This window comes from Bombina bombina, chromosome 2 (assembly GCF_027579735.1).
Source record: "Bombina bombina isolate aBomBom1 chromosome 2, aBomBom1.pri, whole genome shotgun sequence".
Classification (NCBI taxonomy): domain Eukaryota; kingdom Metazoa; phylum Chordata; class Amphibia; order Anura; family Bombinatoridae; genus Bombina; species Bombina bombina.
This window is the reverse complement of record NC_069500.1, coordinates 831,026,057-831,053,975: the sequence shown is the minus strand read 5'-3', so window position 1 is coordinate 831,053,975 and position 27,919 is coordinate 831,026,057. Positions and strand designations below refer to the sequence as shown.

The window sequence follows — 27,919 nt, the reverse complement described above, 5'->3', positions numbered from 1 at the left end:
CACCATGGAAGCTACCTTTGAGACAGGACCTTCTTGTTCAAGGTCCATTCGAACATCCGAATCTGGTTTCCCTCCAACTGACGGCTTGGAGATTGAACGCTTGATTTTATCTAAGCGTGGGTTTTCAGATTCTGTAATAGATACTCTGATTCAGGCTAGAAAGCCTGTAACTAGAAAAATTTACCATAAAATATGGAAAAAATATATCTGTTGGTGTGAATCTAAAGGATTCCCATGGAACAAGATAAAAATTCCTAAGATTCTATCCTTTCTACAAGAAGGTTTGGAGAAAGGATTATCTGCAAGTTCTCTGAAGGGACAGATCTCTGCTTTATCTGTTTTACTTCACAAAAGGCTGGCAGCTGTGCCAGATGTTCAAGCATTTGTTCAGGCTCTGGTTAGAATCAAGCCTGTTTACAGACCTTTGACTCCTCCCTGGAGTCTAAATCTAGTTCTTTCAGTTCTTCAAGGGGTTCCGTTTGAACCCTTACATTCCGTAGATATTAAGTTATTATCTTGGAAAGTTTTGTTTTTGGTTGCAATTTCTTCTGCTAGAAGAGTTTCAGAGTTATCTGCTCTGCAGTGTTCTCCGCCCTATCTGGTGTTCCATGCAGATAAGGTGGTTTTGCGTACTAAGCCTGGTTTTCTTCCGAAAGTTGTTTCCAACAAAAATATTAACCAGGAGATAGTTGTACCTTCTTTGTGTCCGAATCCAGTTTCAAAGAAGGAACGTTTGTTACACAATTTGGACGTAGTCCGTGCTCTAAAATTCTATTTAGAGGCTACTAAAGATTTCAGACAAACATCTTCTTTGTTTGTTGTTTATTCTGGTAAAAGGAGAGGTCAAAAAGCAACTTCTACCTCTCTTTCCTTTTGGCTTAAAAGCATTATCCGATTGGCTTATGAGACTGCCGGACGGCAGCCTCCTGAAAGAATCACAGCTCACTCCACTAGGGCTGTGGCTTCCACATGGGCCTATAAGAACGAGGCTTCTGTTGACCAGATATGTAAGGCAGCGACTTGGTCTTCTCTGCACACTTTTGCCAAATTTTACAAATTTGATACTTTTGCTTCTTCGGAGGCTATTTTTGGGAGAAAGGTTTTGCAAGCTGTGGTGCCTTCCGTTTAGGTGACCTAATTTGCTCCCTCTCTTCATCCGTGTCCTAAAGCTTTGGTATTGGTTCCCACAAGTAAGGATGACGCCGTGGACCGGACACACCTATGTTGGAGAAAACAGAATTTATGCTTACCTGATAAATTACTTTCTCCAACGGTGTGTCCTGTCCACGGCCCGCCCTGGTTTTTTTAATCAGGTCTGATGAATTATTTTCTCTAACTACAGTCACCACGGTATCATATGGTTTCTCCTATGCATATTTCCTCCTGTCAGTCGGTCGAATGACTGGGGTAGGCGGAGCCTAGGAGGGATCATGTGACCAGCTTTGCTGGGCTCTTTGCCATTTCCTGTTGGGGAAGAGAATATCCCACAAGTAAGGATGACGCCGTGGACCGGACACACCGTTGGAGAAAGTAATTTATCAGGTAAGCATAAATTCTGTTTTTATGATATACATACATACATACATACATGTAGAAAACTCTTTATCCAAGCTGCCTGGGACCGGAAAAGGTTTGGATTTTGGAATAATTGTTTATTGCATCTGTAAAATGGGACCGCTCTATATAAAACTCTTTAAAATTGGTCAGTAATTTAGACATTTTTATGTCAAAATACCGCTTTCCCATGCAACCTACAGGTAGTTTTATATAGAGCTGTCCCATTTTACAGATGCAATAAACAATTATTCCAAAATCCAAACCTTTTCTGGTCTCAAGCAGTTTGGATAAAGGGTATTCTACCTGTACACACAAACATTTTATATTACAATGTGAGTGATTGTCTCTTTAAAGGTATCACCTCTACATCCCTTGTTTTTAACAAAGTAAAAAAATATATATAATGTGTTAACGTTTGTGTATAGGTTTATATAATCTCATGATTACTGATCTGTGTCTTGATTATAATGGTTTATATTTTGCATTCCTAGCTCTAAAGTTATCTCCCTCTAAGAAGGGACGCAGTGTCCTTCTTGCCCCTCGCCCCATTGGGCCTACTGCCGCATTCTCAGCAGGACAAATACCCACAGAGAAAGATGAGGGGAGATATGACTTGCGTTGTGCGCGGAGTTATCCCACCTTGGAAGATGAAGGTGTGTGAACTATTCCTTTGTAAATAAAAATTGCTTATTCTTAAAGACAGGGTTACATTTGATATATTCATGTTATTTTCTACTATCAAATATGGTTGAGGCCAGTCGTTCAAGACTAATCAAATAAAAAAAAAAAGGCAAGGACTATATCTGTTCTCAGGTTTTAGAGCAGATGCAGTAAAGGTGCATTAGTCTGGACATAAAGATTTTATTTGTGGTCACATATTGTGGGCTTAAATAGATTACACATAAGTTATCTGTTACCCAATAATATTTCAAAACAAAGCCTTGGAGCAAATTAACGAAGCAATCTCGACAGAGAAAATAGTGGCGGCCATAGAAAAAATAAAACCGGGCAAAGCTCCGGGTCTAGATGGGCTATCAGCCGAATTTTACAAAATTATCAAAAATGACATTGCAGACACGTTAGGCAAATTATTCAATCTATATTTTATTCAAAACAAAATGCAATCGTCCTATTTCACAGATTCGACAATATCTCTTATAAACAAAAAAGGGGAAATATCCAGAGGCTATGGGATCATACAGGCCCATATCTCTTCTGAATCTAGATTATAAGATACTCATGTCTATTGTTGCAGAGAGACTCAAAAGTCATAGGGGTTCTGATAAATGAAGATCAAACAGGTTTTAATGCAGGAAGAAACTCGGTTCGTAACATGCACAGGATATTAATAACTTTAGACCACTATTATAATAAAAGGGATAAGATGTGAAAACATAAATCAAAGGATCTGGCGCTTGTAACCATCGATGCTGAAAAAGCATTTGATTCCATCATTTGGGACCACATGTCCATGTCACTCAGAAAATTTGGATTTTCTGGAAATATAGCCAATTTAATCAATCTAATATATGATAAACCCAGATCTCAGTTGTTGGTTAACAATGAGCTGTCACAATATATTACATTTACTGTTTGATATTTCTTTAGAACCCCTAGCTATATATTTTATTAAAGAAATAAATGGAATTAATTTGGGGGGTGGGGAGGAATGGTAATTTCACTGTATGCAGATGACAGTATCTTATTTCTTAATGATACAAATGTAAATATCCCAAAATGTTAAGAAATCATTGGATGTTATAGCAAAATTTCGGGTTATAACATAAATCCGAGAAAATCCGATATTTTATGGGTCCATAAAACCCCAAAAAGTTTCAATAAACACCCATTCCTACAGGCCCATTTATCAAGCTCCGTATGGAGCTTGAAGGGCCGTGTTTCTGGCGAGTCTTCAGACTCGCCAGAAACACAACTTATGAAGCAGCGGTCAAAAGACCGCTGCTCCATAACCCTGTCCGCCTGCTCTGAACAGGCGGACAGGAATCGGCAGACATCAACCCGATCGAATACGATCGGGTTGATTGACAGCTCCCTGTTGGCGGCCGATTGGCCGCGAGTCAGCAGGGGGCGGCGTTGCACCAGCAGCTCTTGTGAGCTGCTGGTGCAATGTTAAATGCGGAGAGCGTATTGCTCTCCGCATTTAGCGAGGTCTTGCGGACCTGATCCGCAGTGTCGGATCAGGTCCGCAAGACCTTTGATAAATGGGCCTGCAGGAATTAACATATATTAAGTATTTAGGAATTAAGTTGGGGAGAAATCCACAGGCATGGTATAATCTTAATTATTCGGAAATTATTAAAAATCTAGACAATGAGCTGAATAGATTGAACATGTGTTTTTTTTTTTTTTCTCTCTCCAAAAATGATGCTGATTAAGACAATAATATTCTCGGGTATCCGGATCCTCTTACAAAACCTACCTTTATTTATAGTAAATCAAGATATTATTAGATATAATAGGGCATGTGCAACTTTTTTTGGGGGCAAAAAGTAACTTCGACTGGCAACGGATGAACTGACTGAACTTTTCCTTACCAAATATTAGATGTTATAACTGGATAATCATGGTTAAATTTGCCTTAGACTGGCTTGCAGAAGCAGAATTCACTATCTGTATGCTAAATTACCTAGTAATATTAGTCAGATGTTAACATTTTCAAATATTGTCCGCACATGGCAGAAATATTGCAGTGCAATGACTGCTGACTATCAAATATCCCATTTTTTACTGATAATGGATACACCTGATTTCACACCAGCGCTTTACAATACAGTTTTTAGAGAGTGGCACAGGAAGGGTGTAATTTGCTTTTCACAACTTATAAATGATGATAAAACATCAATACAAACTTATGCAGAATTGGCAACAAAACATCATCTTACCTCAAAAAATGTCTGTCAATCTGCAAGTAAGGAGCTATCTCACACAGTTATGCCAGTCAAAAGGGTGGGGATTAAAAGAGTAAGAAGCCGGGATTAATATTTATAAAACAGGCATGCGTTCAATTGCATATTGGTATAAAGTTCTACTGACCAAACGTGGACAAGAATATGTGAAAAAGAAAAACTGAAGGAGGGACTCATGAAATATTTCCCAGATATAAGGATTCAAAATATACTGAAAAGTATAGCCCTATCTGAATCTGCTACGACAATAGTTAGTTGGAGGGAATCACAATTGAAAGTGATAAATACTATCTCACTCCCGATAGAATCAATAAATGGTCACAGAACAACCAAAAATGTAAATGCTATAAATGCGAAGCTGAGAAGGCAGACATTATGCATTGTTTGTGGGCTTGCCGGAAAATCAGACAATATTGGGGTAAGATTAATTTCTGGCTGAATAATATACTTCAAAATAATTTTAAACTCAACCCCTATTATACATTCTTTTTGTTCCACAGCCCTACACATACTGGAGATCATCAGTTGATAAATATGGCCATTCTGGCAGCATGCAACTTAATCCTTAGGGATTGGAGATCTCCGGTTGTTCCCAGTATATCGGAATTTGTTGACATTATGAAATTGCAAATGACAGAAGAGTTACAAGATAATAAATTATTGTCAGAAAAGCAACTTAGAGCTTATTTTGGCAAATGGCTAAAAGTAATATTAACAAGACTTTTGTCAACTCAAATTTAATTCATATCCCCATTGCAGAAAGCAGCACCATTTTTACTTTTAATTATAGAAGGTGCTTCCACAACAATGGATGGAGGTGGATGAGAGGGACAATGATAGGATATGGCTCATGGTCGGTGAGGCCCTCGAGGAGGGTGGGTTGATTCACGCTTTTTTTTTTTTTTTTTTTTCCCTTCTTCATGAAATAATTGTTTAGTTACAAAGGCACTGAAGTATGTTTAATTTTTGTTAGTTATAACATGGTTGGAAAAAGTGTCACCTAAATAATCGCCTGAATAGTCTTAGATCTTATTCAGGTACAAAGAGGAGCTGGTAGTCTTTGAAAATCATGGCACAAAAGCAGTGACCACATAAGTTTAATTTTGATATCAGGGTGCACTAAACCAATGTATGTCATTCATTATAGATTTGGAGCTGTGTCTCCACAACTGATGCAATGTGGAATATGTTATTGCTCTGCCTTGTTTTTTTTTTTTATTGTTATTATTGTTCTGTAAAACAAAAAAATATATAATTTTTTTTTCAATATTATGAAGTCATTGTGTAATCTTTCCTTAGGTCGGCTGGACCTCTTGCCCTGCACACCACCATCCTTTGAAGAGGCAACTACGGCTTCCATTGCCACTACACTGTCTTCTACTTCATTGTCCATCCCAGAGCGGTCTCCCTCTGAAACCTCTGATCAGCCACGTTATCGGTAAGTGATTCATTGCCCTTGGGTTTTAGGTGGTGGGTAGTATACTTTGAAATGAAGGAACATGATGCTTTCAACTCTTAAAGGATTGCTAAAGGGACATTCACTAGATTTTCTTTGCATAAATGTTTTGTATATGATCCATTTATATAACCCATCTGGGGGTGTTTTTAGCAAAAATGTAAAGTTTTTTTGCTTATTTAATAACATTGTGCTGATTTTCAGACTCCTAACCAAGCCTCAAAGTTATAGATGTATACTGATGTTTACAGACTTCTGGTTGTGTAATCGGTCTTTAATATGCTCGGGGGGGGGGGGGGTCTGCTCTCTCTGCTTTCTCAGCCCATTTCAGTGGGTGTCCCAGACTAACCTAATTAATAGTGCTAAATTGGGAGCTTCTGAGTAAGGTTTTAAACTGGATTTTTATATCGGTATCTGTGCATATGCTTCTTTATAGTAGTGTCTATTACATGCAGTTACATGAACATTGGCATATACTGTCCCTTTAATAGAGCGTATACCTCTTGGGGAAATGGAAACCAAATAATGTGGACATAGGAATGGATCTCAGCAAAAATCTTACTAACTGTAGCTAGCTTGTGTATTTGTGATTTTTTTTCATCTGTTCTGTTCCTAGCTATCCATATGTAAAATAAAACCAATCTGACATATTTTGAAGTCACATTGGTACCAGATAGGACTGGTGATTGATGATGGCTTTGACAGTCTTGCAAAGGAGGTCTGGGAACATAATGGCCTATCTATTTGGGGGCTGTAATCATGTTAAGATCCACAGTCTTAAAGTGTCATATTGGGCCTCTAATTCACTTTGAGCGAATATAACATTTTGGAGTTTCCTCAGTGGATTTATGATCAGTGGCTGGCTGGGGGTAGATACCTTCTGCTCTTCACCTTCACCACTACATCATGATCTTGCAGGAGCAAACAGGAAAATGTTGTATGCTCTCCAGCTTGCTGCTCATCTATGAGGTGTGTTTGTGTCTACTGTGCCCTGTGCTTATGCTGCTCCTGAATACACCCCAGGAACTGGGTATATGTTCCTTTAATTTGTGGCAATTGTAGAGATGATTTGCCTATATGTTTGCCTCCATATCTGCTGTATGTTATTTTTTAGCTAGTTATTCCTATGATTTAATGTTGCCCTCTATTTAAATGTGTGGTATATGTAATTTAAAGGCAGTTTTTATTCTTTTTTGTTCTGCTCACAATTGTCAATGTGAGGTGTTTTATAGAATAGTTTTACTCTGAGCTGTAAACCCATTTAACCTTCAGAGAGGAAGCCGAGGTGTGGCTTGTGACATCAACACAATATCACGTTGGCATTATTTTTCCCATCATTTTGTGCCTTCTATATTACTCACAGTAACATGTTTTGCAGATGACTGCAGCAAGATCCATCTCCCAGTTGCTGTTGCCAGCTTTATTCCATGTCCCTGCTTCATATTACGTACACTTTAGTCAATGTTAAATTATCTTTGTGTTGAGGGTGTATGGACATTTCTACTGAGACTCCTTGTCTGGATCGCTGGAGGGACAGATTCCAAGCTTTAGAAGTACTTGTTAAATGTTTTTGAATGTGCCTCTACATTGATGATGACTCAGTTTTCTGTGAAGTATATAACGCCGTCCTGAAGTTGCTATATTCTTTTTATTTGTAATGCACCACCAAATTCTACTGCACTATAGGGAGTACAGTAAACAAAGATGTGACGGGGGGGCGGGGATAGACTTGGACAGAAGGAGAAGACGAGAAGAGCCTGAATGGAGGAGAACAAAGAAAGTGCAGTCCATAAAGGCAAATATTGTAAACACTCAAAATAGGGTTTGGTGCTTTCCATTCTTTGCCTTCAATAATTGGAGAAAGACCACATCATATGGTTGTTCCTGTGTGATCACTGGTGAGTCAGTCAGTGGCTCAGGTACTTAGACTAATCACATAGGAATATACCAATCTGTTCTTTCCAGCCTTTGAGATTTTCATAGTAAATAGTATGTTTGTTTTTAATGTGATGAAAAGGAAGTGCTGGTGTTATTTCACATACGTGTTCACAGGGAGAGAAAGGGAGGGGTAAAAACAAAACGATGGCCTGTCATTTTGAAATGTGATCACTGTGACTGGCAGTTTTTTGGGCATCACTGGATTGCTTCACTCCTGAGGCATCCAGTGATTACTCGGTGAGTTTGATACCAGCATGCATTGCAGCTCCATTTTAAGCATACATCAGTGATTGTATACATGGTAACACTAATAGCCTCACATGCAGGCATCCAGCAACAGTACAAGATACATGCTGCAATCATTGTGTATCTCATGCAATGGTGGCACCCCACGGACAGGCATGCAATTAGAGGGACACCATGTCCATGCGATTGCTAATCTGGGGTGGTCTCCATTATGCCATGTCTCCAATGCCTCACTCGCCTGTGACAGTACAGGATACAGCCGCTATACTGTTCCTTTTACATTTGAGTAAAAACTCCTTACTAATAACTTCAAAGATTTAACTAATTAATGAGCAGTCCAAATAATGTAAAAACAGATACCAATGATGGGATTTGGTTTTGGACAGAGAGAATGTTCTTACAGGAGAGAGCTTTAAAGGGATATGAAACACAAACTTTTTCTTTCAAGATTCAAATAGAGTATGCAATTTTAAACAATTTTTGAATTTACTTCTATTATCAATTTTTCTTAGTTTTTTGGTATCTTTTGTTGAAAAGCATGGACATAAGTTTAGGAGCCGGCCCATTTCTGGATCACTAAACGGCAGCAGTTTTGCAAGAATGTTATCCGTTTGCAAGAGCACTAAAGGGCAGCACTATTTCCTGTCATGTAGTGCTCCAGATGCTAACTAGGTATCTCTTCAACACAGAATATCATGGGAACAAAGGAAATTTGATAATGGTAGTCAATTAGGAACTTTAAAAAAAAATTAAAAAAATGATATGCTCTGTCTGAATAACAAAAGAAAGATTGTGTCATATCACTTTAAATTCCATAATTTTAGCTTTTGTCATAACATTGTGTTAATAAGTAATCATCTCCTGAGATCTGATTTAATACAGAATAGCAGTTTTCTTCCTTAATTTTATCTCTGTCCTACATATTTCTTACCACCATCTTTACCTTCTTTCTTTTCATTGTAATTCCTCACCTTCTCTCTAGTTCTTAATTGCTTTTTCCCATTTATCTTTTTCTCTTTAATTTGTATTAATTTAAATTTCTTTTCACTGTTGTTCCTCTTAAGATTTACTTGATCTTCAAGGTGGGTTTTTTTCTGTTACAGAAGACGCACTCAGTCCTCAGGATATGAGGTCCGGTAAGTGCTGTTCTTTCAGTTACATGTTGCATTTCATGCATTATTGTTGTGTTTTTTTGTTGTTTTTTTTTACCTCCAAATTACAATATAAGGTCATATTACTACACAGTCAAAGTCTTTAATACCTCTCTGTAGGTTTAGATAATGGTTAGTGGTTTCTACAGAATAGTTTGTCAACTGGGTGGCATTATGAAGTGGCCGGGTGGCAGCAGTGTTATTACTTTGCAATAATATAACATTTTGTGTTGTTTACAAATATTACTTAAAGGGACAGTCTACTCCAGAATTTTTGTTGTTTAAAAAGATAGATAATCCCTTTTATTTATGATTCCCCAGTTTGAATAACCAACAGTTATATTTATATTTCCTTCTAATGACACGGTGAGTCCACGGATCATCTAATTACTATTGGGAATATCACTCCTGCCTAGCAGGAGGCGACAAAGAGCACCACACCATAGCTGTTAAATATCTCATCTCTTCCCTCCAACCCCAGTCATTCTCTTTGCCTACGTTAGGAGCAAGGAAGTGGTAAAGTTTAGGTGTTTGAAAGAAGATTCTTCAAGCAAGATTATTTTATTATTTTTCAGCAGTGCAAGCTTGTTCTGCTTTGTCCTGGGGTGTAGCCGTAGTCTATATCAGTCTCTTCAGTAGAGCAGTGGTGGCTTTTAAGTAATGGGAACTTGTGGGGTACAATCCTCACTGCGCTTCCCATGTATTTAATGCTACCCTAACTTTGAAAGCCTGAGTAAGATTACTCAGTCTTTGTTTTTCTTCCACAGGTCCAAGTAAGGGAACATGCCTCTCAAACCTAGTGAGCTGCCTTGCTGCCTGGCATATTTCTAAAGGTAAGTACTGAATTTATTTTTTTCTGGGACATATACAGGGAAAAACTTTAGCACTTTAATTTATTATGGGACACATTTGACATTCTCTTATGGAATTAGGGGATTATGTTATAGATGGCAGTAATGGCAGGCACTGGGGACGAGGAGATTGTGGCTCAATGTGTGGTGCGTGTCTCACTTTACCCGGCTGCGTTATTTTAGAGACATTTTGCCGACCGGGAGGTCGGAACAGCGGTATTACAGTCTTGTACGCTGTGCTACAGTGAAGCGGGAGAGCAGCCTCAGATCTGACAAAAACGTTGCCTAGGTTGAGTCTGGGCTTCTGCTAACAGGCAACATTGCTAAGAGTATTCAATCCGGTGGCAGCAAGGAAGGTAGGCTCCTCAGCAAAGCTAGGCTGAGGTGTAGAGGTTGTCCGGAGTATTTGTGACTGTCTCTATTTCTTTCATGTAATTGGCAAGAGTCCATGAACTAGTGACGTATGGGATATACATTCCTACCAGGAGGGGCAAAGTTTCCCAAACCTCAAAATGCCTATAAATACACCCCCCCACCACACCCACAATTCAGTTTTACAAACTTTGCCTCCTATGGAGGTGGTGAAGTAAGTTTGTGCTAGATTTCTACGTTGATATGCGCTTCTTAGCTCTTTTGAAGCCCGGTTCCTCTCAGAGTGCAGTGAATGACAGAGGGATGTGAAGGGAGTATTACCTATTGAATGCAATGGTCATCCTAACGGGGATCTATTTCATAGGTTCTCTGTTATCGGTCGTAGAGATTAATCTCCTACCTCCCTTTTCAGATCGACGATATACTCTTTTATATACCATTACCTCTGCTGATTCTCGTTTCAGTACTGGTTTGGCTATCTACTTTATGTAGATGAGTGTCTTTGGTAAGTATGTTTCTTTTATTTAAGACACTCTCAGCTATGGTTTGGCACTTTATATTTAAAGTTCTAAATATATGTTTGTACTTATATTTGCCATGATTCAGGTTATCAGTATATTTCCTTTTTGCAGACGGTCGGTTTCATATTTGGGAAATGCATAAAAAAAAATAATTCTTACTTGAAATTTTTAAATTGACTCTTTCTAAATTGCGGGCTGTTAGGCTCGTGGGAGCGCAAAATGCTTTAATTTATTGCGTCATTCTTAACGCGAGACTTTTTGGCACGAGAATTACGTTTCTTGATGTAACTTAGTCATTTCCGGCGTCTTAGTTGGCACCTAGTTTTTTCACGTGGTTGCGTCATTTATGACGCACGTGTTTGTTGCAGACGTTTTTGGCGCAAAAAAATATTTTGTCAGTTGTGGGCGTCATACTTGGCGCCAAACTTTTGACATTATTTAAGAATTAATTTCTTTTTGCTTCTGGTTTCCAGAGGCTTATTTTGTTTTGCATTTCTTCCCATTCCTGAAACTGTCATAAGAAAATTTATATTTTGCTTTATATGTTGTTTTTTTTCTCTTACATTTGCAAGATATCTCAAAACTGTTCCTGTATCAGAAAACACTGTTGGATTCCTGCTGACTAATATCAGCCCTACCAAAGCTAAGTTCATTTATTTTAATCAAGTTGTATCCAGCACACAATCCCAATGGTTAGAGCCCCCTGGAGTTACTACCAAACTCCAAAAAAAAATCAACGAAATGAATGAAGGATGGAGGCTCTCCAAATATGCCAATATTGCTTCTTTATTTAAATTGTTGCAAAGTCAAACAACCACGACGTTGTGGTTGTTTGACTTTGCAACAATTTAAATAAAGAAGCAATATTGGCATATTTGGAGAGCCTCCATCCTTCATTCATTTCATTTATTTTAATGTTATGAATTTTTATCTTTAGCTATGGTTTGTAATAAGTTATCATGATAAACTTTTACATGCAGAGAAAATGTCCATCAGTATTAATGCATTGTCTTTTGCTATTCTTTTAACATCTAATGTACTAGTTATACCTGGGAATTTATAAGAATATTTTTCTGATTCTATTCAGAAGGCTTTGTCTGCCATCCCGCCTTCTAATAAAATGTAAAGGTCTTTTTTAAACTTCTCATTTTAGTTGATGAATTTTCAAATGACCGACAACATACTGAATTATCCTTCTCCTGATGAGGATTTATCTGATTCAGAATATCCTTCATCAGATATTGACACTAACAAATCTACTTTTTTTATTTTTAAATGGAGTACATTTGTTCTTTGTTGAAAAAGTGTTGATTATATTGGATATTGAGGAGACTAGGCCTCTTGATTTTAAGGCTAGCTATCATTTAAATTCTGTTTATTAACCTCCTGTGGTTACTTCAGATGTTTTTTTCCAGTTCCTAATACTAGGGAATGGTACTTTTTTTTATTCCTTCTTTAAGGTTTTTTTAAAAATTGTATCCTTTGCCAGCAGTTTGGAGTTTTGGGAAAAGATCCCCAAAGTTAATGGGGCTATCTCTACTCTTGCTAAACGTACTACTATTCCTATGGAAAATAGTATTTATTTTAAAGATCCTTCATATGGGAAACTTGTATCTTATCTAAGGAAAATTAATTTATTTCCAGGTCCTTTTCTTAGACCTGCATTTTCTTTGGCTGATGTTGCAGCTGTTTCACCTTTTTTAGTTGGAAACTTTAGTGCAACAAGTATCGGATTATGATTTGTTTAGCATTATTAACTTGATTCAACATGCTAATAATTTCATTTGTGATGCAATTTTTTGATATTATCAAAATTGATGTTAAATCTATGTCTTTAGCTATTTTAGCTAGAGGAACTTTGTGGCCTAAATCTTGGAATGCTGATTTGATTTCTAAATCCAGATTTCCAAGACTTCCAAGGTAATAAATTATTTGGTTCACAGTTGGATTCAATACTTTCAACTGTTACTGTGGGGAAGGGAGTTTTTTTTTTTTGCCTCAAGATTAGATTCTAAGGGTAAATCTTAAGCTTTTTTTCCGTTCTTGTTCTTAATAAGGAACAGAAACTTAATTCTTCCCCAAGTAATATGTTTCTAATTGGAAGCTTTCTTCAAAATGGAATGAATTCAAGCCATTTAAGAGATCAAAGCCAGCCCCCAAATTCGCATGAAGGTGCGGCACTTATTCCAGCTTAGCTGGTAGGGGGCAGGTTAAGATTTTTCTAAAGTTGTTTGGTTCAATTCGGTCCAAACTCCTTAGATTGGGGTACAGAATAGTCTTCATAGTAAGACCGCCTGTGAGAAGTCTTTTTCTCTCTCACATATTCCAGCAATCCCAGTAAAGGCTCAGACTTTCCTGAATTGTGTTTCAGACCTGGAGTTATCTGGGGTATTCATACCAGTTCCGTTTCAGGAACGGGGTCTGGGGTTTTATTCAGAACTATTCATTGTCCCAAAGAAAGAAAATCTTTTGAATTGTCATGTAAGAGTACCATCTTTCAGAATGGTGATTATAAGGCCTATTCTACCTTTTGTTCAGCAAGGGCATCATTTGCCCACAATAGACTTACAGGATGCATATCTTCATATTCTGTTTTATTCAGATTATTTTCATTTTCTCAAATTCTCTTTTTTTTGGACACGCATTTCCAATTTGTTGCTCTTCCTTTCTGGCCTAGCGACAGCTCTAGGAATCTTTTCAAAGATTCTCGGTGTTTCCTTATTTGGACGATATCTTGGTACTTGCTCAGTCTTTTCGTTTGCAGAATTTCATATGATTCAACTTCTGTTGTTTCTTCAAAAACATGGTTGGAGGTTCTTTTTACCAAAAAACATCCTTGATTCCTCAGACAAGGGTCACCTTTTTAAGGTCTCCAGATAGATTGTGTCAATGTCTTTGTCTCTAACAGACAAGAGACAATTTATATTGGGTTCAGTTTTTCAGAACCTTCAGTCTCTATAATTTCCTTCAGTAGCTATATGCATGCAAGTTTTAGGTCTCATGACTGCAGCATCGGTCTCAATTCCCTTTGCTCGTTTTCATATGAGACCTCTCCAGTTTTTAATGCTGAATTAATGGTGCAGGGATTATTCTAGGATTATTCTAGGATATCACATGTAATATCCTTGAATCCCAATATTCAACTATCTCTGTCTTGGTGGTTAGATCACCATTGTATAGTTCTACGGGTCTCTTTGGTTCATCCAACCTGGACCATGATCACAACAGATGCGAGTCTTTTAGGTTGGGAAGCTGTCTGGGGATCTCTGACAGCACAAGGGGTTTGGAAATCTCAAGAGGCAAGATTACCAATCAATATTTTGAAACTCCGTGCGATTCTCAGAGCTCTTCAGTTTTGGTTTCTATTGAAGAGAGAGACGTTTATTGGTTTTCAGACAGACAATGTCACAACTGTGGCGTATGTCAATCATCAGGGTGGGACTCATAGTCCTCAGGCTATGAATGAGTATCTCGGATACTTGCTTGGGCAGAATCCAGCTCCTGTCTAATTTATGCGGTCCATTTCCCAGGTATAGACAATCGTGAATCTCAGTCATCAAGCTTTGCATCAGGAAGAGTGGTCTCTTCACCCAGATGTGTTTTTTTCAATTTGTTTAGATGTGGGGGCTTCCAGAAATAGATCTGATGACATCTCATCTAAACAAGAAACTTCTCAGGTACCTATCCAGGTCCAGGGATTCTCAGGCGGAAGCAGTGGATGCATTGACACTTTCTTGGAGTTATCAACCTGCCTATATTTTTCCACCCCTAGTTCTTCTTCCAAGAGTGATTTTCAAAATCATCATGGAGCAATCGTTTGTGTTTTTGATGGCTCCTGCATGGCCGCACAGGTTTTGGAATGTGGATCTTGTTCGGATGTCCAGTTGCCAACCTTGGCCACTTCCATTAAGGCCAGACCTTATAACTCAAGGTTCGTTTTTTCCATCAGGATCTCAAATCATTTAATTTGATGGTATGGAAATTGAACGCTTAGTGCTTAGTCATAGAGGTTTCTCTGACTCAGTGATTAATACTATGTTGCAGGCTCGTAAATCTGTGTCTAGAATGATTTATTATCTAGTTTGGAAGACTTACATCTCATGATGCTCTTCTCATAAATTCTCTTGGCATTCTTTTAGAATTCCTAGAATTTTACAGTTTCTTCAGGATGGTTTAGATAAGGGTTTGTTTGCAAGTTCTTTTGTAAGGACAAATCTCTGCTCTTTCTGTTTTGTTCCACAGAAAAATTGCTAAACTTCCTGATATTCATTGTTTTTGTACAGGCTTTGGTTTGTATCAAGCCTTTCATTAAATCAATTTCTCCTCCTTGGAGTCTTAATTTGGTTTTGAAGGCTTTACAGGCTCCTCCGTTTGAGCCTATGCATTCTCTGGACATTAAATTACTTTCTTGGAAAGTATTGTTCCTTTTGGCCATCTCTTCTGCTAGAAGAGTTTCTGAATTATCTGCTCTTTCTTGTGAGTCTCCTTTTCTGATTTTTTTCATCAGGATAAGGCGGTTTTGCAGACTTCATTTAAATTTTTACCTAAAGTTGTGAACTCCAACATTAGTAGATAAATTGTTGTCCCTTCTTTGTGTCCTAATCCTAAGAATTCTCTGGAGAGATCTTTACATTCTTTGGATGTGGTAAGAGTTTTGAAATATTATGTTGAAGCTACTAAAGATTTCAGGAAGACTTCTAGTCTATTTGTTATCTTTTCTGGTTTTAGGAAAGGTCAGAAGGCTTCTGCCATTTCTTTGGCATCTTGGTTAAAGCTTTTGTTTCATCATGCTTATTTGGAGTCGGGTAAATCCCCGCCTTAGAGGATTACGGCTCATTCTACTAGGTCAGTTTCTACTTCCTGGGCTTTTAAGAATGAAGCTTCTGTTGATCAGATTTGCAAAGCAGCAACTTGGTCTTCTTTGCATACTTTTACTAAATTCTACCATTTTGATGTTTTCTCTTCTTCAGAAGCAGTTTTTGGTAGAAAAGTACTTCAGGCAGCTTTTTCAGTTTGATTCTTCTGCTTATATTTTCAGTTTTTTTCATTATAAAGATTAAAACTTTAGATTTGGGTTGTGGATTAATTTCTCTTGTTAAGTGTGTTCAGTCCACGGGTCATCCATTACTTATGGGATATATTCTCCTTCCCAACAGGAAGTTGCAAGAGGATCACCCAAGCAGAGCTGCTATATAGCTCCTCCCCTCACATGTCATACCCAGTCATTCTCTTGCAACCCTCAACAAAGAAGGAGGTCGCGAGAGGAGCTGGAGTTTTTACTTAACTATTCTTCAATCAAAAGTTTGTTATTGTAAATGGCACCGGAGTGTGCTGTTTTTCTATCTCAGGCAGTATTTGGAAGAAGAAACTGCCTGCGTTTTTTATCTATGATCTTAGCAGGCGTAACTAAGATCCACTGGCTGTTCTCGACATTCTGAGGAGTGGGGTAACTTCAGAAACTAGGAATAGCATGCGGGGTCCTCCGCAAATGAGGTATGTGCAGTACTTTATTTTCTGGGAATGGAATTGACTAAGAAAATACTGCTGTTACCGTATGATGTAAGTACAGCCTTAAATGCAGTAGTAGCAACTGGTATCAGGCTGATAAATGTATGCGCAGTCGAGTTATATTCTAGGGACTAGAATTTGACTGAGAAAATACTGTTAACACTGAAATAATACTTAAGCCTTCTCTGCAGTGGTAGCGACTGGTAGCAGGCTTAGTGATAGCTTTGCATGACATTGAAAAATGTTGTTTTTTTAATAAAATGTTTACTGGCATGTTATTCGATTTTTGTGAGGTACTTGGTGATAAATCGCTTTGGGCATGATTTTTTCCACATGGCTAACATATTTTTCTGCATGGAAACCGTTATATCAGGGCTCCCACTGTTGTGATTGGAGTGGGAGGGCCCTTGTTTTAGCGCCTTGTTGCACAGTTAAAATTATTGCACAGTCTTTCTGCTTCTTCCTCCTTGATCCAGGACGTCTCTAGAGAGCTCAGGGGTCTGCAAATTTCATTTGTGAGGGAGGTAATCAGTCACAGCAGATCTGTGACAGTGTGCTGACTGTGATTAAAAGCGTTAAATCTTAATTGATATCTGTTTTATCCGTTTTGGGTATCGAGGGGTTATATCATCCTTTTGCTAATGGGTGCAATCCTCTGCTAATAATACACTTCTTGTTAAGAATTGTTTAATTATATCTGTATTTTTGAAGCGCTGCAGCGTTTTTTATATTGCTTGTAAAACTTATTGAAAGTGATTTCCAAGCTTGTTAGTTTTTCACTGCTAAGTCTGTTTTTTAAACATGTCTGATTCAGAGGAAACTGTTTGTTCATCATGTTCAAAAGCCAATGTGGAGCCCAATAGAACGATGTGTACCAATTGTATTGATATTGCTTTGAATAAAAGTCAATCTGTACCGATAAAGAAGCTATCACCAGACAACGAGGGGGAAGTTATGCCGCCTAACTCTTCACGTGTCAGTACCTGCGTCTCTCGCTCGGGAGATGCGTAGGATTGAGAGACCTAGTACATCTAGGCCCTTACAAATCACTTTACATGATATGGCTAATGTTATGAAAGAAGTATTATATAATATGCCCGAATTAAGGGGCAAACGCGATAGCTCTGGGTTAAGGACAGAGCGCGCTGATGACACGAGAGCCATGTCTGATACTGCGTCACAATTTGCAGAACATGAGGACGGTGAGCTTCATTCTGTCGGTGACGGTTCTGATCCGGGGAGACCGGATTCAGAAATTTCAAATTTTAAATTTAAGCTTGAGAACCTCCGTGTGTTACTAGGGGAGGTATTAGCGGCTCTGAATGATTGCGACACGGTGGCAATTCCAGAGAAATTGTGTAGGTTGGATAGATACTATGTGGTACCGGTGTGTACTGACGTTTTTCCTATACCAAAAAGACTTACAGAAATTATAAGTAAGGAGTGGGATAGACCCGGTGTGCCTTTTTCCCCTCCCCCGATATTTAGAAAAATGTTCCCTATAGACCCCACCACACGAGACTTATGGCAGACGGTCCCTAAGGTGGAGGGAGCAGTTTCTACGTTAGCCAAGCGTACCACTATCCCGGTGGAGGATAGCTGTGCTTTCTCAGATCCAATGGATAAAAAATTAGAGGGTTATCTTAAGAAAATGTTTGTTCAACAGGGTTTTATATTGCAGCCTCTTGCATGCATTGCGCCTGTTACGGCTGCAGCGGCATTCTGGTTTGAGTCTCTGGAAGAGGCGATTCGCACAGAGCCGTTGGATGAGGCCTTGAGCAAAGTTAGAGGCATAGCGGTGGCTCCGTACCTAGACGACATTCTGATACAAGCGTCAAGTTTTCAGAATGCAAAGTCTCATACAGAGATAGTTCTAGCATTTCTGAGGTCGCATGGGTGGAAAGTGAACGTGGAAAAGAGTTCTGTTACCACTCACAAGGGTTCCTTTTCTAGGGACTCTTATAGATTCTGTAGAGATGAAGATTTACCTGACGGAGTCCAGGTTATCAAAGATTCTCAATGCTTGCCGTGTCCTTCATTCCATTCCAAGCCCATCAGTAGCTCAGTGCATGGAGGTAATCGGCTTAATGGTCGCGGCGATGGACATAGTGCCATTTGCGCGCCTGCATCTCAGACCGCTGCAACTATGCATGCTCAGTCAATGGAACGGGGATTACTCAGATCTGTCCCCTTTGCTAAATCTGGACCAGGAGACCAGAGATTCGCTTCTCTGGTGGTTGTCACCGGTTCATCTGTCCAAAGGAATGACCTTTCGCAGGCCAGATTGGACGATTGTAACAACGGATGCCAGCCTTCTAGGCTGGGGAGCAGTCTGGAATTCCCTGAAGGCTCAGGGATCGTGGACTCAGGAGGAGAAACTCCTCCCAATAAACATTCTCGAATTAAGAGCAATATTCAATGCTCTTCTAGCTTGGCCTCAGTTAGCAAAGCTGAGGTTCATCAGATTTCAGTCGGACTATATCACGACTGTGGCTTACATCAATCATCAAGGGGGAACCAGGAGTTCCCTAGCGATGTTGGAAGTCTCGAAGATAATTCGCTGGGCAGAGTCTCACTCTTGCCACCTGTCAGCGATTCACATCCCAGGCGTAGAGAACTGGGAGGCGGATTTCCTAAGTCGCCAGACTTTTCATCCGGGAGAGTGGGAACTTCACCCGGAGGTATTTGCTCAACTGATTCGTCGTTGGGGCAAACCGGATCTGGATCTCATGGCATCTTGCCAGAACGCGAAGCTTCCTTGTTACGGATCCAGGGACCCGGGAGCGGTGCTGGTAGATGCATTAGCAGCACCTTGGGTTTTCAACATAGCTTATGTGTTTCCACCATTTCCGTTGCTACCTCGGCTGATTGCCAGGATCAAACAGGAGAGGGCATCGGTAATTCTGATAGCGCCTGCGTGGCCACGCAGGACCTGGTATGCAGACCTAGTGGACATGTCGTCCTGTCCACCATGGTCTCTTCCTCTGAGGCAGGACCTTCTAATTCAGGGTCCTTTCAACCATCCAAACCTAATTTCTCTGAGGCTGACTGCCTGGAAATTGAACGCTTGATTCTATCAAAGCGTGGGTTTTCGGATTCGGTTATTGATACATTAATACAGGCTCGGAAACCTGTGACAAGAAAAATTTACCATAAGATATGGCGTAAATATTTATATTGGTGCGAATCCAAGAGTTACTCATGGAGTAAGGTTAGGATTCCTAGGATATTAGCTTTTCTACAAGAGGGTTTAGAAAAGGGTTTATCCGCTAGTTCGCTAAAGGGACAGATTTCAGCTCTGTCTATTCTTTTACACAAACGTCTGGCAGAGCATCCAGACGTCCAGGCCTTTTGTCAGGCTTTGGCTAGAATTAAGCCTGTGTTTAAAGCTGTTGCTCCTCCGTGGAGCTTAAACTTGGTTCTTAAAGTTCTTCAGGGTGTTCCGTTTGAACCCCTTCATTCCATTGATATTAAGCTTTTATCTTGGAAAGTTTTGTTTTTGATGGCTATTTCCTCGGCTCGGAGAGTCTCTGAGTTATCTGCCTTACATTGTGACTCTCCTTATCTGATCTTTCATTCAGATAAGGTAGTTCTGCGTACTAAACCTGGGTTTTTACCTAAGGTTGTTTCTAACAGGAATCTCAATCAAGAGATTGTTGTTCCATCGTTATGTCCTAATCCTTCTTCAAAGAAGGAACGTCTTTTGCATAATCTAGACGTGGTCCGTGCTCTGAAGTTCTACTTACAGGCAACTAAAGATTTTAGACAAACTTCTTCTCTGTTTGTCGTTTACTCTGGACAGAGGAGAGGTCAAAAGGCTTCGGCTACCTCTCTCTCTTTTTGGCTTCGTAGCATAATACGTTTAGCCTATGAGACTGCTGGACAGCAGCCTCCTGAAAGAGTTACAGCTCATTCCACTAGAGCTGTGGCTTCCACCTGGGCCTTTAAGAATGAGGCCTCTGTTGAACAGATTTGCAAGGCTGCAACTTGGTCTTCACTTCATACTTTTTCCAAATTTTACAAATTTGGCACTTTCGGTTCTTCGGAGGCTGGTTTTGGGAGAAAGGTTCTACAGGCAGTGGTTCCTTCTGTTTAATGTTCCTGCCTTGTCCCTCCCATCATCCGTGTACTTAGCTTTGGTATTGGTATCCCATAAGTAATGGATGACCCGTGGACTGAACGCACTTAACAAGAGAAAACATAATTTATGCTTACCTGATACATTTATTTCTCTTGTAGTGTGTTCAGTCCACGGCCCGCCCTGTCTTTTTCAGGCAGGTTCTAAATTTTAAAATTATAACTCCAGTCACCACTGCACCTTATAGTTTCTCCTTTCTCGTCTTGTTTCGGTCGAATGACTGGATATGACATGTGAGGGGAGGAGCTATATAGCAGCTCTGCTTGGGTGATCCTCTTGCGAGAATATATCCCATAAGTAATGGATGACCCATGGACTGAACACACTACAAGAGAAATAAATTTATCAGGTAAGCATAAATTATGTTTTTACAGCGTAATTGGCTGTCTTTATTTTTATCCCTCCCTCTCTAGTGACTCTTGCGTGGAGTTCCACATCTTGGGTATTTGCTATCCCATACGTCACTAGCTCATGGACTCTCTCCAATTTCATGAAAGAAAACATAATTTATGTAAGAATTTACCTGATAAATTAATTTATTTCATATTGGCAAGAGTCCATGAGACCCACCCTTTTTATGGTGGTCATGATTTTTTTGTATAAAGCACAATTATTCCAATTCCTTGTTTATGCTTTCGCTCCTTTCTTATCACCCCACTTCTTGGCTATTCGTTAAACTGAATTGTGGGTGTGGTGGGGGTGTATTTATAGGCATTTTGAGGTTTGGGAAACTTTGCCCCTCCTGGTAGGAATGTATATCCCATACGTCACTAGCTCATGGACTCTTGCCAATATGAAAGAACGTAAATTCTTACATAAATTATGTGTTTTTTTTTTCAAGCAAAAAAAAAAAAGCTACGTTTTAACATTATTTTCAACCTAAATTATCAGTTTTATTTATTCTAATTTGATCAATTGTGAGTAAAGATGGACCAAGAGGCCATACAAAATGTTTCTTGTTCTTTATGTTTTGATGCTAACGTGGAACCACCTATCCCTTTCTGTTCCTCAAGTATTGAGAGAACTTTAAATTACAGGGATAGACTTTTTTCTGAGCCAACATTGTCTAAGGTGGATGCTGTCCAGGAGTCTTCTGACAATGTTCAAGATATGCCACAGCTTTCTCCTCACGTGTCCCAAATGCTATCGTCCACACATGCAGTGCCCTGCGCTTCCTCTCAAGCTCCGCTTGGAGTGACTTTGCAAGACATCGCTTCCCTCATGTCTTCTGCAGTATCTCCTCTGTTGTCTGCTTTTCCCATGCTGCAGGGAAAGCGCAAGAGGAAATGTAAAGAATCAGTGAGGTTTTTAATACAGTCGTGGCTATTCCGAATGTTCCCTCCCAGAAATCTGAGGAGGAGGATACTTCGGTAGCATCTGAGGGTGAAATCTCAGATAGTGTAATTCCTTCTGATGCTGAAGCTGTATCCTTCAGGTTGAAGCTGGAACACCTCCGTTTGTTACTTAAGGAGGTTTTAGCTACATTGGACGACTCCAACACTACAGTTGAAGTCAATCCTAAGAAGTCTAGTAAACTTAACAAATATTTTGATGTACCTTCCATGGTGGAGTTTTTTCCTGTACCATATTGGGCTACAGAGATTATTGCTAGGGAATGGGAGGGAGACTGGATATCCCTTTTTCTCCATCCCCTATTTTTAAGAAGATGTTTCCTATTGCTGACTCTATCAAGGCGTCTTGGCAGACGGTCCCCAAAGTGGAAGGGGCAATTTCCACCTTAACTAAGAGAACCATTATTCCCATAGAGGATATCTGTTCCTTTAAAGATCCTATGGATAAGACGTTGGAGGGTTTGCTCAAAAAGATGTATGTACACCAGGGTTTACATTGGCAACCTGCAGTGTGTATTGCTACCGTCGCTAGTGCTGTGCATACTGGTTTGATGTGTTGTCTGATTCTATTCAGACAGACAATCCCCTTGAAGAGATCCAGGATAGGATCAAGGCCTTTAAGTTGGCCAATTCTTTTATTACGGATGCTTCCCTACAGGTTATCAAGCTGGGAGCAAACATTTCTGAGTTTGCCGTACTGGCCCGCATGGTTGAAATCCTGGTCTGCGGATGTGTCGTCTAAGCTTTTAGCGATTCCTTACAAGGGTAAGACCTTGTTTGGGACGGGATTGGTTGAAATTATTTCCGACATTACGGGAGGAAAGAGTAATTTCCTCCCTCAGGATAAGAGGAATAAGCAGAAGGGACGTCAGAGTAATTTTCGTTCCTTTCAAAACTTCAAGGGTAAGCCTTCCTCTCCCTCTACCAAGCAGGAACAGTTCAAGCCATCCTGGAGACCCAACCAGTCTTGGAACAAGGTAGAGCAATCCAAGAAGCCCACTAATGACTCAGTCAGCATGAAGGGTCTGCCCCTGATCCGGGATCGGATCTTGTGGGGGGCAGACTTCTTCGCAGAGGCTTGGGTTTGGGATATTCAGGATCCCTGGGTGGTAGACATTGTGTCTCAGGGATACAAACTAGAGTTCAAGACCTTTCCTCCCAGGGGCAGGTTTCTGCTCTCAAGATTATCTGCAGACCAGATAAAAAGAGAGGCGTTCTTACACTGTGTTCGGGATCTTTCCGACCTGCGAGTGATAGTTCCTGTTCCAATGCAGGAACAGGGTCTGGGATTTTACTCTAATCAGTTTGTGGTTCCCAAAAAAGAGGGAACTTTCAGACCAATTTTAGATCTCAAAAGTCTAAACAAATTCCTCAGAGTACCGTCCTTCAAGATGGAAACTATTCGTTCCATACTTCCCTTGGTTCAAGAGGGTAAATTTATGACAATGGTAGATTTAAAGGACGCGTACCTGCATGTTCCCATCCACAGGGATCATCACAAGTTTCTGAGGTTCGCATTTCTAGACAAACATTTCCAGTTTGTGGCTCTTCCAGTCGGCCTTGCCACAGCTCCCAGAATTCTTTCAAAGGTTCTGGGATCCCTGTTGGCGGTGCTCCGGTTGCGGGGCATTGCAGTGGCGCCTTATCTGGACGACATTCTGGTTCAGACGCCATCCTTTCAACAAGCAAACTCCCACACAGAGATGTTGTTATCCTTCCTGCGCTCTCACGGATGGAAGGTGAATTTGGAAAGAGTTCCTTAATTCCAACTACAAGGGTAGTGTTCTTGGGAACCATAATAGAGTTCTGACAGAGGTCAGGAAATCAAAGATTTTCGATTCTTGTCTGGTACTTCTGTCTTTTCCTCTGCCTTCTTTGGCTCGATGTTTGGAGGTGATCAGTCTGATGGTAGCTGCCATGGACATCATTCCGTTTGCCCGTTTCCACCTCAGACCTCTGCAGTTATGCATGCTCAGGCAGTGGAACGGGGATTATGCAGATCTGTCTCCGCGATTACATCTGGATCAGGAGACAAGGGATTCTCTTCTTTGGTGGTTGTCTCAGGATCATCTTTCCCAGGGAACCTGCTTCCGCAGACCCACCTGGGTGATTGTGACAACGGACGCCAGCCTACTGGGATGGGGAGCAGTCTGGGGCTCTCTAAAGGCTCAGGGGACATGGACTTTGAAGGAGTCTGTTCTACCCATAAACATTCTGGAGCTGAGAGCAATCTTCAATGCTCGCCTGGCCTCAGTTAGCTTCGGCCCGGTTTATCAGGTTCCAGTCGGGCAACATAACTTCAGTGGCTTATATCACCCATCAGGGGGGAACTCAGAATTCCTTGGCCATGACAGAGGTAGCCAAGATTATTCAGTGGGCGGAGATCCATGACTGCTGTCTATCTGCGATCCACATTCCAGGAGTGGACAATGGGAAGCAGATTTTCTGAGCAGACAGACCTTTCACCCGGGGGAGCGGATACTCCATCCGGAAGTGTTTTCTAGCTTGATTCTCAAATGGGGACAGCCGGAGCTGAATCTCATGGCATCTCGTCAGAATGCCAAGGTACGGGTCGAGGTCAAGGGATCCTCAGATTGTACTGATAGATGCTCTGGCGGTCCCTTGGAATTTCAGTCTTGCATATCTATTTCCTCTGTTCGCTCTCCTTCCTCGAGTCATTGCTCGAATCAAACAGGAGAGGGCATCGTTGATCCTCATTGCACCGGTGTGTCCCCGCAGGATCTGGTATGCAGATCTAGTGGAGATGTCATCTCTCCCTCATTGGAGACTTCCATTGAGGAAGGACCTTCTACTTCAAGGGCCCTTCCTTCACCCAAACCTAGTTTCTCTGAAGCTGATTGCTTGGAGATTGAACGCTTAATTTTATCTAAGCGTGGGTTTTTTGAGTTGGTCATTGAGACCATGATTCAGGCTTGTAAGCCTGTTACCATTAAGATTTACTATAAGATATGGCGTAAATATCTGCATTGGTGTGAATCTAGAGGCTACTCTTGGAGTAGAGTTTGGATTCCTAGAATTTTGTCTTTTCTCCAAGAGGGTTTGGAGAAGGGTTTATCGGCAAGTTCCTTAAAGGGTCAATTATCTGCCTTGTCTATCTTATTACATAAACGTCTGGCGGATGTACCAGATGTGCAATCGTTCTGTCAGGCCTTGGTCTTAATCAGGCCTGTGTTTAAACCGGTTACTCCTCCCTGCTCTTAAAGTTCTTCAGCAGGCTCTGTTTGAGCCTATGCATTCCTTAGATATTAAATTGTTATCTTGGAAGGTTTTGTTTCTTGTTGCTATTTCATCTGCTCTTAGAGTTTCAGAGCTCTCTGCATTACAGTTTGAGTCTCCTTACTTTATTTTTCATTCGGATAAGGTAGTTTTGCGTACTAAGTTAGGATTTTTTTCCTAAAGTGGTTTCAGATCGGAACATTAATCAGGAGATTGTTGTTCCTTCTTTATGTCCTAACCCTTCTTCTCATAAGGAACGTCTGCCAAACAACCTAGACGTGGTGCGGGCATTGAAATTCTATTTACAGGCGACTAAGGATTTTCGCGAGTCTTCTGCTCTATTTGTGGCTTTCTCTGGGAAACGTAAGGGGCAGAAAGCTACGGCTAGTTCTTTCTTTGTGGCTAAAGAGTGTCATTCGCTTGGCCTATGAAAATGCTGGACAGCAGCCTCCTGAGAGAGTTACGGCTCATTCTACGAGGGCTGTTTCCTCTTCCTGGGCATTCAAAAATGAAGCTTCTGTGGAACAGTTTTGCAAGGCTGCAACTTGGTCCTCTTTTCAAAATTCTATAAATTTGATACTTTTGCCTCGGCTGAGGCTTCTTTTGGGAGAAAGGTTCTTCAAGCAGTGGTGCCTTCTTTTTAGGTTCCCTGTCTTGTCCCTCCCTTATCATCTGTCCTCTAGCTTGGGTATTGATTCCCAATAGTAATTAGATTACCGTGGACTTAGAAAGAAAACAAAATTTATGCTTACCTGATAAATGTATTTATTTTTTGACACGGTGAGTCCACGGCCCAGCCTGTTTTTTAAGATGGGTCTTTTTGTTATATTATAAACCTCAGGCACCTCTGCACCTTGTTTCTTCCTTTCTCTCCTTTTGCTTCGATCGAATGACTGAGGTTGGAGGGAAGGGAGGTGATATTTAACAGCTTTGCTGTGGTGCTCTTTGCCGCCTCCTGCTGGACAGGAGTGATATTCCCAATAGTAATTAGATGATCCGTGGACTCACCATGTCAAGAAATAAATAAATTTATCAGGTAAGCATAAATTTCGTTATTTTTTACCTCTGTGATTACCTTGTATCTAAGGCTTTGCAGACTGTCCCCTTATTTCAGTTCTTTTGACTTGCATTTTAGTCAAATAGTGCTGACTCCTAGGTAACTCCACGGGCGTGAGCACAATGTTATCTATGGCACACATGAAATAACGCCCTCTAGCTGTGAAAAAACTGTTAAAAAGCATTCAGATAAGAGATGGCCTTCAAGGGCTTATAAATTGGCATATGAGCCTACATAGGTTTAGCTTTGAATTAAGAATACCAATAGAATAAAGCAAATTTGATGATAAAAGTAAATTGGAAAGTTGTTTAAAATGACATGCCCTATCTGAATCATGTAAGTTTTATTCTGATTAGACTGTCCCTTTAAGCTATTTTATTTATTTATTAATCTATTATTTTTGCTTAGTATTTGCTTACATTTTAGCTGGATGGTTTTCCCATTAAATAGGACCTGGGGAGAACACTGATGTTTATCAAATCATTTACTGGATATGTTTTTCAGAACCCTGAAAGATTATCAGTTTCTTAACACCAAGTAGAAGGAACTGCAGTTCCTAACAATCCACTTTATGGAGGGAATCCTAGCTGTCTAAATAGTAATGAAAATGAAAACTCAGGGGTGACTGTAACCGTAACAAAAATGTAAAGAGTTACAATTCAGGAGCATAGACTGTGTGGTTCCTTTGACTTGCAGGTCTCACGAAGAAATGCGAGCAGAGGAAGACGTGCAGCAGATCACTGTGGAGGTGGAAACCAGGCAGGAGAGTACAGTCAAAGAACCAGAAGAAGAAGAACTGGGGTGAGGAAAAGATACATTATCACCTATTCCTCCTTTAATTTCACTCTATTCTAACTTTCTCTGGTCAGTTCTCCCAGTTTGTTCATCTGCATTTTCTGTCTCCATAGAAAAGCCAAAATATACTGGTTGAAACTTTTGTCATTGTACAGTCATATGCAAAAGTTTAGGCACCCCTGACAATTTCCATTGTTTTCATTTATAAATAAATGGGTGTTTGGATCAGCAATTTCATTTTGATCTATCAAATAACTGAAGGAGACAGTAATATTTCATTGAAATGAGCTTTATTGGATTAACAGAAAATGTGCAATATGCATCAAAACAAAATAAGACAGGTGCATAAATTTGGGCGCCCCAACAGAAATATTGCATCAATATATAATAGATGCTTCCTATAGCCTGTAACAAGTGTCTGGATGAAGGTATTTTGGACCATTCCACCTGGCAAAACATCTCCAGTTCAGTTGGGTTTGATGCATGCTGAGCATGAACAGCCTGCTTCAAATCAACCCACAAATTTTCAATTATATTCAGTTCTGGGGACTGGGATGGCCATTCCAGGACATTATACTTGTTCCTCTGCATAAATGCCAGAGTAGATTTTGAGCAGTGTTTTGGGTCGTTGTCTTGTTGAAATATCCAGTTCCTGCGTAACTTTAACTTTGGACTGATTCCTCAACATTATCCTCAAGTATCTGCTGATATTGAGTGGAATCCATGTGACCCTCAACTTTAACAAAATTCCCAGTACCAGCACTGGCCACACAGCCCCACAGCATGATGGAACATCCACCAAATATTACTGTG

The 27,919-nt window shown here is 40.1% G+C and overlaps 1 protein-coding gene across 3 annotated transcripts in view; it reads left to right on the top strand.

Annotated features, from left to right (window-relative positions):
- PIP5K1C (phosphatidylinositol-4-phosphate 5-kinase type 1 gamma) overlaps positions 1-27,919 on the top strand; it is a 110,986-nt gene that overhangs the window by 47,383 nt on the left and 35,684 nt on the right. For all 3 annotated transcript variants that reach the window (XM_053703125.1, XM_053703126.1, XM_053703124.1), the window contains exons 12-15: positions 2,049-2,210; positions 5,784-5,922; positions 9,228-9,260; positions 27,008-27,112. In XM_053703125.1, coding sequence (XP_053559100.1) covers positions 2,049-2,210; positions 5,784-5,922; positions 9,228-9,260; positions 27,008-27,112 — 439 coding nt within the window. The remainder of the gene's footprint in view (positions 1-2,048; positions 2,211-5,783; positions 5,923-9,227; positions 9,261-27,007; positions 27,113-27,919) is intronic.